Source organism: Engraulis encrasicolus, chromosome 3 (genome assembly GCF_034702125.1).
Source record: "Engraulis encrasicolus isolate BLACKSEA-1 chromosome 3, IST_EnEncr_1.0, whole genome shotgun sequence".
NCBI lineage: Eukaryota > Metazoa > Chordata > Actinopteri > Clupeiformes > Engraulidae > Engraulis > Engraulis encrasicolus.
The window spans coordinates 17182038-17194561 of record NC_085859.1 but is presented as its reverse complement, the minus strand read 5'-3'; the positions used below and the strand labels follow the sequence as shown (position 1 = coordinate 17194561).

Here is a 12524-nt window from a genome sequence, read left to right as displayed (position 1 = left end):
CAATGTAAAAAAATCGCCATAGAACCAGAACGCCAACCGCCCCATACAAGTTGACGTCAACGCTGAAGAACTCTATACAATACGTTTAAAATTGATTGCCGGCTGTAGGATCAATGCATCAATACATATAGATTATTACTTACACCCTCAGCACATAAGACCCGTTTCCAACAAGCAGTACAGTACAGTACAGTCCACTTCGGTTCACTATTGTGTGCGTTTACATTGTAAGACTTTCTGAACCGTATCCAATGTAGTGTATCAAACCATATTGTAAAATGGCATCCTTCAGTAGGGGTACCAGTTTATGGTATGGTTCAGATATTGTGTGCGTATATGTCCCTATAGATACAGAGCATTGGGGGTTGCTTGTGGCCTTGTGATGACGTCACAAGATGTCATAAACGACAGAAGTTTAATTCAATATCTTGCAAAAGTGCAGTTCAAGGGTTATTTTCTAATTTGCAATCGGGACGTTGAATGGGGTAAAGTTCCCCAAAAGTTATTGTGGCTAGGCTGACAGCGGGAAACTTAATTGTTTTTGGGCATTAGCAAAGCGCGAGGCCACAAGCAGCCGCCCCCCGACGCCCCACCCCTTATACACAGTAAATTCTGCAGTGCTCATTTAACACTTAGAGAGTTGATTTGACATCATTTGGACTCAAATGAACTCTCTAAGAGTTGAATTAACACCACAACATTTACTGTGTATTGTAAGCAATGGCTCAAGCACAAGCTCAACTCAAGGGGCCTCAACAGTAAACCAGACATGCTGTGGTTGTTTGGTATTGGGAAACGTTTGTGTTTGTGTCTGTATGCTTAGTTGAAGTTCACCATGGATCAATCGACCCTAATAATCACTAATGCACATTGACGTAGTATGTATACTGTATCCAATTACCCTGGCTTAAGCGCACTGCCCACGCACCACAATTAATAACTCTAATTACTAATGAAGACTCAGTCCAGTTGGTCCTGTAAATACACTGTGGTAATCAATAATGCTGACTGGAGGAAACACAGATGACCAATAGAGGACATACATGTAATCGAATAAAAGAGAGTAGGCAGTCTTTCTTCCTGTCTGTCCCAGGGGCCCATGGAATCATAACCTGTCCCTGTATGCTAGTGGGCCAGTAGACACCAGTATGGAGTACCAACACTTCTTAATTGTAGCCATAGAGTACCGGGACATTTTACAACGTACCTAAACATTACTACATTTTTTTTCAGTTGAGTACTGGCACTTTTTGCCACACAACTATGTACAGTCCTCAAGAACAGACAGACTAGACTGAGCTACTATGCAAAACCATTTCACCCATGATATGGATGAACAGACGCATTTTCATAAACGGACGGACGGACGGATAGATGGATGAAAGAATAAACTGATGAATGCTGTACACTCTACCTCCACCTCCGCCTGCTGCCTCGCCAGGGTGATATTGAAGATGTCCAACCTCTTCTCCGTCTCCTGGAAACAGACAAACAGGACCAATCAGTAAACTGGAAAATAATGAAAGCGAAAGAAAGCCCATTGGGAAACTCCAACTCCCATTGTCATTGTGACACAGCACTCCACAGCACACAAGTGAACACTGCACACTGCACACAACGAAATTGCATTTTATGCCTCACCCGTGCAAGGGGGCAGCACTCAGTGGCCCCCCATGGGGAGCAGTGCGGTGGGACAGTACCATGCTCAGGGTACCTCAGTCATGGAGGAGGATGGGGGAGAGCACTGGTTGATTACTCCCCCCACCAACCTGGCGGGTCGGGAGTTGAACCGGCAACCTCTGGGATGTAAGTCTGACGCCCTAACCGCTCACCCATGACTGCCCGTGTTTAGCTTTTCCGATTTCAAGTGCAAAGAAATCCCGTACACTGTCCATTCCACCAACAAACTTTCATACAAAGTTTTGGTCATCTGACCGCTTCTTCAGAAGAAGGTCGGATGACTGACATGTTGTATTGAAGTTTGTTGGTGGAATAGACATTTTGCGGGACTTCTTTACACTTGAATGACAACCCCACTGGGCTAATATCCTACAGAGGTGTGCAGCTTTTCCTATTTAACAGGATGTGAGGTTTATTGCTGCATTTTGCATGAGTGTAAAGAAGGAAATTGTCTTTGTCATAATGCAACACAGGTAATAAAACGAGCAAAAAAATATTTCAATGAAGCAAATACAAATAATGTAACAATAGAAGTACCACTTTAATTAAATCCCTATTTACTTCATTACCTTTGTGTGTGTGCGCGCGTGTGTGTGTGCGTGCGTGCGTGCGTGTGTGTGTGTGCGTGCGTGTGTGTGTGTGTGTGTACAGAACAGTAAGTATGAGTGTGTGTACCTCCAGGTCTTTGAGCATGAACTCCTTGGGTTTCTTGTTGGTGATCTTGTGTTTGTAGAGCTCCCGGTAGCGCTTCACCTCCTGCCGATGCCGCTTGATATGAGACCACGACCACATGTGCAGACTCGGCTTCACGTTCACCTCCAGGATCCCAACGATCACGTAGCGCCACCTAACGGGATTTTACATTACATTACACTTAGCAGATCTTGATCTTGATCTGCAAGTCACAATTCATATTCACTTCCCCATCACATATGCCACCTGACAGGATCATAACAACAGGGGAAACATTCATCACACTGTACTCCTAAAGTTAAAACAATATGGAAAAAAACATTCAGCATCTTCATCATGATGTAGTAAATCTTCTAATAGATAGCCCATAGGTGTCATTTAGTTGAGAAAATGAGGACTCCAGGCTCTCAAATTTGATGATTTACCTCTACCTCAAGGTTAATTTAACCTGGTTTACTGCTTGGGCAGGTTCTTGGCATACTATAGTCCCCTGGTTGGAGTGTGAGTGCTATTGCTGCATGTTCTACGTGTCGTCATTCTGTCATCTGCTCTGCCTCAAGTGGGTCAGCTGGCGCAGGTGCTCTCAGGAATGGGGCACATTAGTTCTACTTCCGAGCCATGGAGCTGTAGCTCTCAAACATTTGTATAGGAGTAAATGGAGCGAGTCAAGCTAAATCCTCATCCCGTTTGGCATGTGCGCCTGATTTCAATTCACCTATGATGGCAGTGAATTTTAAAGGTTTGGATTTGTGTCGCAAGACCACTCATTCTCGGCACGCAAGAAAGGTTATTTTAGCTTTTGTGCAGAACTGTGTGAGAGACTACATTGTGCGCCTCGTATATTTGACGTGAACCGAGGCACAGCCAACCCTAATGCTGCGCCGCAGCTGAAATGGCTGCACGTCGGACATGCGACTTCTGTTGTGTAGTCCAAATAATTACATAGTTTTGCACGAACAACTCAAAAATCGCTTGCCAAGTGAAGTCAACAAGCACACCATTGGTTATCATATGTGTGATCAACGGGGGAATGCGAGATGGATCAGAAAATAGCTTTGATCAGTTCATTACAGCCCAGTGAAAAGTTTTGGCTTTCACGGGCCCCATGAGCCGCCCGGAAGGGGTGGAGACTTAGGTGCCCCATTGTATGCACCTTACTCTCCAATCAAGCAATGCTCTCTCTTTTAAGGTCCTCCTACAGTAGCCTATGGTCTGCATTGAGTTAAGCTCTTAGTGATCCTTTAAACTCTGATTCTGAAACCTGTAGCCATTCCCATGGCTTTTCACTTCGGTTTTATAGCCAATTTGTTCCAGTTGCTCTTTGTTGTGTACAGTATGGAGGAAACTGTGCTACTGTAGTGTCTTGAGCTTGATATTGATCTGCAAGTCATGTTTCATGTCCACTTGCTATAACCTTTTTTTTACTGGCCAATTCTGCATCATTTCGATGTCTGTGCCTGAGTTCGAGTATTTGAAGTCATGACAAATGCTGTTGTATAGGTATACCTCAAGGACGCACTTCCTATTATTCTGTGAGAAAAATCGACAACAAAATGCTCAACACCATAGTTCAGAAAATACATGCATGCACAAATGCACGCACACAGACAGACACAGACACACACAGACACACACACACTAACCATAAGAAGGCGTTGTTGTGAAGGGGCAGGTCTGGTCGGTATTTCCTGTAGGGCAGATTGCGCGACATCATGTCCACTGACCCCAGCAGCTCCAGAATGCTGATGTACTGTGTTCAGAGGAATACACAAACAGGGGTCAAAGGGCAGAGGTGAAAGGGCGCAAGGAAATCAGCAACAGTAATCATGATGTGGATGCATGTTTGTGCAATCAGTCATTGAGCATGTGTTTATAACTGTGTTGAAACAGCTCATGGCACGAACAGACCAGACACGACTAGAGCGACTACTGCAACTAGGGCTGTAATGATATTGGATCGAACAGAGAAATCGCGCTACTCAGAGTCACGATACTGTATTGTGAGGTAAGGAGGCAGTATCGCGATACGCCCTTCCAAAGTTTTGTTAGTCCAGAAAACAACCATATAATTTGATGTGATAGCGCTTCCCAGCTTCAAAGAAGATGCATTTCAGAAATCATGAGGTGTATCGTGACACGAACCGAATCGTAAGTTGAGTGTATCGTTACAGCCCTAACTGTGACAGAAGTCATTGACTTTGTATTGGGTCACGAGCGAATATTATGCTAAAATTAGCAATGATGCGGTTCAGCGACAGCCACCGCAGCCAACTACAGCAGGGGTTCCAACCTTTTTCAACTTGGGGCCCACTTGAAATTATCACAAATATTCGGGGCCCAATTAAGAATAAAACTCAAATAAATCAACAGCAACACACACCAAAATATGATTATAATTTTCAGAAAATGATTTCAAGGCCCACTTGGAATACCTTCACGGCCCACCAGTGGGCCCCGGCCCATAGGTTGAAAATCACTGAACTAGAGTATCGGAATGCTTACATTCAGTCATTTCCATCGCTAGTGTCACTCTTGCTATGAGCTCAGTCCAGTGGTTCTTCAGCTAGGTCGCCTCTGGTGTGAGTTTCTCAAAAGAGAAGTTGTTAGCCTGTTAGCAACTTTGGCAGTTGCCAATGGGAAAATGCATTGAAAACAACAAAGTACCGGTAGCTAATGTAGTAAGCAACTTTGGTTTTGAGAAATTCACCCCTAGTGTGTTTTCGGTGTTAGATGTTGTAAATGAGTGAGATAAGGAGAAGGTGAAGAAGGCTCACCTGTGGCCTGGACAGCTCCACTGCCACACCTGGGAGGTCGACCATCAGGTCAAACTTAGGGGCCGACAAGTCGATGTCCGACCTCGGGTTCATACGCAGCTTGGCACGCGCCGAGATGGGCCTGAATACTGTGGACACACAAGCACACCAACACAATGCTATATAGGCCTATAGTGGAAGCACAGAAGTAGAATTTCATCTGCACACTGGCTACTACAGCTCTGAAAGACCCGTTAGAGATTCTTGGTAACACAATTTTAAGGGGGCTTTAATTAGTGTACTTACTCATTAGGTACAACAGAATAACTGTGTAATAACTGTAGTACATGTTGTTACATCATTTTATGCATCTACTGACTGACAATGCTACACTGTAAAATGTACACTAATTTTAAGTGGGACCAAATAATGCATTATTCCAATTTACAGTCTTGTATTGCAATCCTGCAGGAATATGACTACTAAAGACAGGTGTATGAACACTCAAGACAGGTGTAATGGGCTACTCAATTAAGGGGTATGCCACCTCGTTGGCCAGGGTTTATAAAGGTGGCAAAGTGTCTTATTTTTCATGTTAAGCGTTGTATTGCTTTAGGACTTGTCTTGCTTTAAGAGGGAACATGTCGCTAAGCTAGTGAAAGTCAATGGATCCGTGAAGCATGCTACATGCTACAGTGATGCATTGACTTTCACTAGCTTAGCTACATTAACATGAAAAATAAGACACTTTACCACCTTTATAAACCCTGGCCAACGATTTTAACTGTATTAATCCCCAAAAATAGTGGCATACCCCTTTAAGTCAACAATGTTACTTAGAAGGAAGTGGCAGCAATACAGCAGTATAACACGTCTGGTTACACAGTACAAATAGCAACTCCCCCAATGCAAACACCGACACACATGGACACACACGGCCACACACGGACACAGTCACGCACACACACTCACACACGCACGCACACACACGCAGACGCACACAGGCACACACGCAGACGCACGCAGACGCACAATAAGAAGAGCATACCGTACCATACTGATAATCTGAAGGGATGGAGCCCTCCATGGCAACACTTGTTCTCAGACATCTCTGGAGGAGACACAAGCAGAACAAAAAAACAGAAACAGCGGTCACATCAGAGACGCTCATCGGCCATGGATATACGGTATATGGGTCAGTGATGTTTCAGCAGCAGCATACGTCAGGGCAATGTAACGACAGCCAGTGCCACTATTGTATGGATTTTTTGTTGTTCTTTGTTTTTAGTGGACTATCTGACAAACCTATTCATAGAAGCAGATCAACCACCAATTACTAATTAATTTATGGGCATTAGATGCCGTTGTGCCACCTGACGTCTGAGCCCAAAAAAAACCCATCTTTGATCCATATAAAGCAGAGAAAGCCATACCCTCATGCTTCATCTTGTTATTTATTTATTGATGGTTTACTGGATGATTTTTAACTAAGAAAAAAACACGCATTTCATCTTAAGTTGAGTTCGTCTATTCTCTCTTACGATGGGTATACGTGCCATTCAATTTGCTGATGTGTTTTGTGTGTGTGTGTGTGTGTGTGTGTGTGTGTGTGTGTGTGTGTGTGTGTGTGTGTGTGTGTGTGTGTGTGTGTGTGTGTGTGTGTGTGTGTGTGTGTGTGTGTGTGTGTGTGCTCACCAGAGCCTCATCAGGGTTATGGTTAGAGTAGAGCTCAGAGTTGGTATTCCAGTAGGCAAACAGGCTGTCTAGCCGCACCAACTGCAGATAACAAAGAAAACATAGAAACACCACATTAAACACACACACACACACACACACACACACTATAGATCTTACATTTCTTTGACCAATTCTCAAGGTATTGAAGGATAGCTATGCACTGTTATGTTAACACCACATTCAGCACACACAGAGAGACAGTGTTTCTTCTCAAAGTATGAAGGATAGTTATGCAGTGGTGTGCAGGGGAGGGAAAAAACGTTCACACCATGTTCAAAGTCTATGTCTTCTTTGTTCAAAAGTGAGCACATTTTAGTTACCTTGAAGAAAAGTTTGGCTTTATCGTCCAACAGACATGGCATCCAGTTTGAATCTGACGTCTACAGAAGAAATGTGAGTGAAGTTACATACCAAAGTCATGCCAATAACATACTACCGACCATTATGACAACAATAATAATGATAATCCGATGTTTACCTGTAGACTGAGGTTTTGTAAAGATACTCCAAATGAAATGGGGGAGGCGGGATTCGTTATCTGCAAAGATAATCACACACACACACACACACACATGAACACAACAGACATTGTTGACTTCAATAACAAACCACAGTTTGTTGCTGTAACCTGTGATCTTCAAAATGTCAATTCATGTTTTTGTTTTGTTGCACCCTATGTAGAAGGTAAAATTTTCTAACCCATTAGTCCAAATAATGAACCAATGGAGGTACATGCATTTGAAATCAATTATCAGCGCTGTCCTGCAACATTTACACTTCAGTAAATAAATCCATCTGGATTGACTTGATGCTTGACTCAACAGAACACTAGAAACGCTATCTTAATAATGAAACTGTGTGTGTGTGTGTGTGTGTGTGTGTGTGTGTGTGTGTGTGTGTGTGTGTGTGTGTGTGTGTGTGTGTGTGTGTGTGTGTGTGTGTGTGTGTGTGTGTGTGTGTGTGTGTGTGTGTGTGTGTGTGTGTTGCACTCACGTCGTCCTCATAGCGGATGTGGATGTTGGAGATCTTGACCTGCAGGTTCTTGATCACCTGGGTGACCAGCTTCTCCACAAACGTGTCCTGCTTCTGCTGCGGATTCTCTGAAGTAGACAAACAAATAAACAACCAAAATAAAAAACAAACAAACTAACTAACAAATAGACAACCATGCACGGCCCAACAACACAAACGTGCTTCAGAAGCAAATGCTAAAATGAGTAAGATTGTACTGTGAAAAAACACCTTTTCGCATTTTTGTGTTACATTTTTGCCACATTATTACTTCAGTAGTAGTGCAGTATTTTGGACACAAAATTGCAAAGGTACAGCACTGTAATTGCACTAAAAAAAAGGTAGTAGTCAATAATTCACGGACACTACCGTGCTAATGATTAATAGCACAATATTATACACACACCTTTTTGTATTCTGTACATGCTTTTATTGCTTACATACACACGCACGCACACGCACGCGCACGCACGCGCACGCACGCACACACACACACACACGCACACACGCACACACGCACACACGCACACACACACACACACACGCACACACACACACACCTTGTTCAGCTGCTCTTTGTTTGGTCTCCTCAATGCGTTGGAGCTCCCTCTGACGAGCCTCCTGTAGCTGCCTCTCCTCCTTCTCGGCATCATACTTGATGCCTAACGCACACACAGACAAAAACACATGCACAAGCAAGCGCACACACACACACACGCGCAAGCGTGCACACACACGCAAGCGCGCACACACACACACAAACGCACACGTGTGCATACGCAAAATGAGGGGGAAAAAAAACATAAAAATACAGTTATGTAGACAGCAGTAAACATCTATTGGTAGAACTTAAGATAAAACGTATGCCCTCGATTATTTTCAGATATGGGGCAATGCTATAGCTTCTTGAAGCTGTCTCTCTGACACACACAGACAAAGATGCACGCGCACACACACACACAAAACTGCACACCAGGAAAATGAGGGAAAAACAGTTACGTAGACACAGTCTAATGTAGTCTAATGGAGGAACTGGACATAAAATATGCCCTGTATTATTACATTACATTACATTACATAGGTATTTAGCAGACGCCTTTGTTCAAAGCGACTTACAAGGAGCAATTTAAAAAAGAACAGGGTAAGGCTCAGTGAACGGTTGCAACACTGATAGCATTGTCCTTCAAAGAGTAAAGAAGAGGACAATGCATTAAAAAGTAGCAAAAAAATGAAAAAATGTAAATTTATTGTCCGGGGCGTAGCAGCAAATTGTGGGCCCTATATGTACAATGAGCCCCAATGGACCCCTCCCAGCCATATACCTACAGTACATCAGACACTGTGTGGGCCCCCTATATACAGTACACGAGGCCCTGGTGACACTGGTGTCACGCTTCACCCCCCTGTACAACACCCCTGTGGATGATTTTCAGAAATGTGGGCGTGTACATAAACAGTGCTATACATGGGTTCTAAATTTGAATTGAATTCTCATTCTCATTGGCAACTCCGATGCATAAAAGTTAGAAACTTACGGTAATGCATGCGCATGGCTTCTTAAATAAACATCAGCACATCTTCAACTAGTATAGTTCTTCTTTCGTCAGCTCTCTCCCTTCCCCAATGTAAGCATTACTTTTATTCCCTTCTGTGCATGACAATTAGCATTAGAAATAATGGCGAAAATGGTATGGCTCTCACAAAAAATATATTTTTAAAAATGGGTGTTTATGGCTCTCTCCACCAAAAAGGTTCCCGACCCCTGTCATAGAGGATGTGTGTGTGTAGCACTCACGTCGTCCTCATAGCGAATGTGTAGGTGTGTGTGTGTGTGTGTGTGTGTGTGTGTGTGTGTGTGTGTGTGTGTGTGTGTGTGTGTGTGTGTGTGTGTGTTGTTTTCTCCTGGCTGCAGAACACTAGCTGGGCACAACTCAACCTCTGATTGGTGTTTATAAACACGTTGAACCCATGTATGTTCCAACACACATGATAGGCAACATGCAGTACTTTGTGACTGAAAAGGCATAACCTACTGGCAGTGGGGACAATGAGCAGGTAGACTTCATCCAGAGTGGCCTCCACAGACTGGGTGTAGAGATTCTTCCACGGAATCTTAAGTTCAAGACGACCTAGAAAGAAAGAAAGAAAGAAAGAAAGAAAGAAAGAAAGAAAGAAAGAAAGAAAGAAAGAAAGAAAGAAAGAAAGAAAGAAAGAAAGAAAGAAAGAAAGAAAGAAAGAAAGAAAGAAAGAAAGAAAGAAAGAAAGGCCAGTCAAAAGCAGTTCAGCACAAGCAATCAGAGATAAAGACATTAGCTAAACCTAATGACTACAAATTGACAATCCATCACCATTTGTGTGTGTGTGTGTGTGTGTGTGTGTAAGAGAGAGAGAGAGAGAGAGAGAGAGAGAGAGAGAGAGAGAGAGAGAGAGAGAGAGAGAGAGAGAAGCAGATATCCATTGATCCATTTGTGAAAGTGGATCAAAATGTATGAAGCTTCTCTTTCTCTTTCTCTTTCTCTTTCTCTCTCTCTTTCTCTCTCTCTCTCTCTCTCTCTCTCTCTCTCTCTCTCTCTCTCTCTCTCTCTCTCTCTCTCTCTCTCTCTCTCTCTCTCTCTCTCTCTCTCTCTCTCTCTCTCTCTCTCTCTCTCTCTCTCTCTCTCTCTCTCTCTCAAAGTATACAGAATATATATTAAAAAAGAGCATATTGACTTGAAAATTGCATATAAATAATACATGTGGTGGATCAGTCCTCAGTCCCTCTCTCCCCTCTCTTTCTCTCCCTTCCTTATTTCTGAAAACCTTAAAAATGCATAGCCTGGCATGTGAGCTGTGAACACAGTGAGCTGAGCAGTGATGTCTGTTTGATGCGACTTCTCGAGTGCATTCGACCTTACGTCCTCCACTTGGGCTTGTGGCCGCACGTTTTGCTGATGCCCCGCCTCCGTGGAGAAAACAATTAAGTTTCCCCACTGTCAGCCTAGCCAAAACAATGTTTGGGGGACTATTCTTCATTTACCATCCTGTATGAAAATGAGAAAATGACTTTACAATTGAGCTTTTTGAGATATTGAGATATTGAAATATAATGCTGTTGTCAGTGATGTCATCACAACGTATTACTTCCTGGTACGAGGCCACAAGCACAAGTGGAAGACGCAAGGTCACATATTGGAACACACCCCACGAGCTGAGCAGTCGTGTCTGTTTGATGCGACTTCTCATCTCTGCCAATCTGAGAGAGCATAAAAGACTGCAATGATGAAGAGTGCTGCTTCATTCTCCACCATCTTGTAAACGGACGGCAAGGGGAAACTCTTTGCTGCAACTATGTCTGCATTTGGCAGACGCTTTTTAAAAAAAGCGACTTACAATCGAGATGTAATGTAATGTAAATATTAGTGGTAGTTTGTGTAAGCAGTGGCATGACAAGAAGCTTGAACGAATCTTAGTTGGGAACAAAAATTTGACTAGACTTCAGCTATGTGAATGATAAGCCGTCTTTGAATGTGAGAGAACGTGAGGACTTCTGAAGAGCATTTTCCAAACCTCTCACATAATGAAAGCAATGAAAGCCCACCTGGGAAACTCCAACTCCCATTGTCATTGTGACACAACATTTCACAGCACATAAGTGCACACTGCACACAACAAAATTGCATGTATGCCTCATCCATGCAAGGGAGCAGCCCCCAATGGCACCCCAAGGGAGCAGTGCGGTGGGATGGTACCATGCTCAGGGTACCTCAGTCATGGAGAAGGATGGGGACAATACTGGACCTGGTTAATTACTTACCCCAACAACCTGGCAGGTCGGGAGTCGAACCGGCAACCTTTGGGCTACAAGTCTGACTGACACCCTAACCGCTTACCCATGACTGGTCTGTGCTCTGGTGTGAAAGGAGCATGACAATAAATCGACCACAAAGCCACTTCCCCTGAAACCATACGCTAGATGTCAAGCACTAGATGTCATGTTGCCTACTCCCGTCTTAAGGAGCGTATACACTATATTGCCAAAAGTATTGGCTAACCTGCCTTGAGTCACCTACGGTATGAATCTCAATGCCATTTCATTTCTAATCCATACGGTTCAATGTGGGTCCATCTTTAGCTACTATTACAGCCTCAACTCTTTTGGGAGGGCTGTTCAAAAAGATTAGGAGTGCGTTTATAGGATTTTTGACCATTGTTCCAAAAGCGCATTCCTGAGGTCACACACTGATGTGGGTCAAGGAGACCTGGCTTTCAGTCTCTGCTCTAATTTATTCCAATGGTGTTCATTTCAATCGGGTTCAGGTCAGGACTCTGTGCAGGCCAGTCAAGTTCATCCACACCAGATCAGAGATTCTTTAAGTATAGAGATATGCCAATGTAATAGGTTGCTATGGGCACCCAACATGACCAGGTTCCGGTCTGCCGAAAGGGCCGTGTCATAATACTCCTAGCATTGAATAGAACAGTCCTTAGGTCTGCCTAGGTCTGCCTAAAGGGGGACCCCCCCCTTGCAATAGTAGAACCCGAAAACAATGGGCCAATGGAACCTCTCTCTCTCTACTCTCTCTGGCTAGACTCTGTCATCCATGTTTTTATGGACCTTGTTGTGTGCACTGGGGAATTGTCATGTTGGAAAAGGAAGATGGCTACCCCAGC

At 43.6% G+C, this 12524-nt stretch overlaps 1 protein-coding gene across 1 annotated transcript in view; it reads right to left on the bottom strand.

Annotated features, from left to right (window-relative positions):
• vps13a (vacuolar protein sorting 13 homolog A) overlaps positions 1-12524 on the bottom strand; it is a 107241-nt gene that overhangs the window by 92445 nt on the left and 2272 nt on the right. Inside the window, exons 4-14 of the mRNA XM_063194882.1 lie at positions 9908-10003; positions 8435-8536; positions 7857-7963; positions 7342-7401; positions 7184-7243; positions 6822-6902; positions 6180-6237; positions 5148-5275; positions 4017-4123; positions 2356-2527; positions 1415-1477 (exon numbers count right to left, since the gene is read on the bottom strand). Of these exons, the coding sequence (XP_063050952.1) occupies positions 1415-1477; positions 2356-2527; positions 4017-4123; positions 5148-5275; positions 6180-6237; positions 6822-6902; positions 7184-7243; positions 7342-7401; positions 7857-7963; positions 8435-8536; positions 9908-10003 (1034 nt within the window). The remainder of the gene's footprint in view (positions 1-1414; positions 1478-2355; positions 2528-4016; positions 4124-5147; positions 5276-6179; positions 6238-6821; positions 6903-7183; positions 7244-7341; positions 7402-7856; positions 7964-8434; positions 8537-9907; positions 10004-12524) is intronic.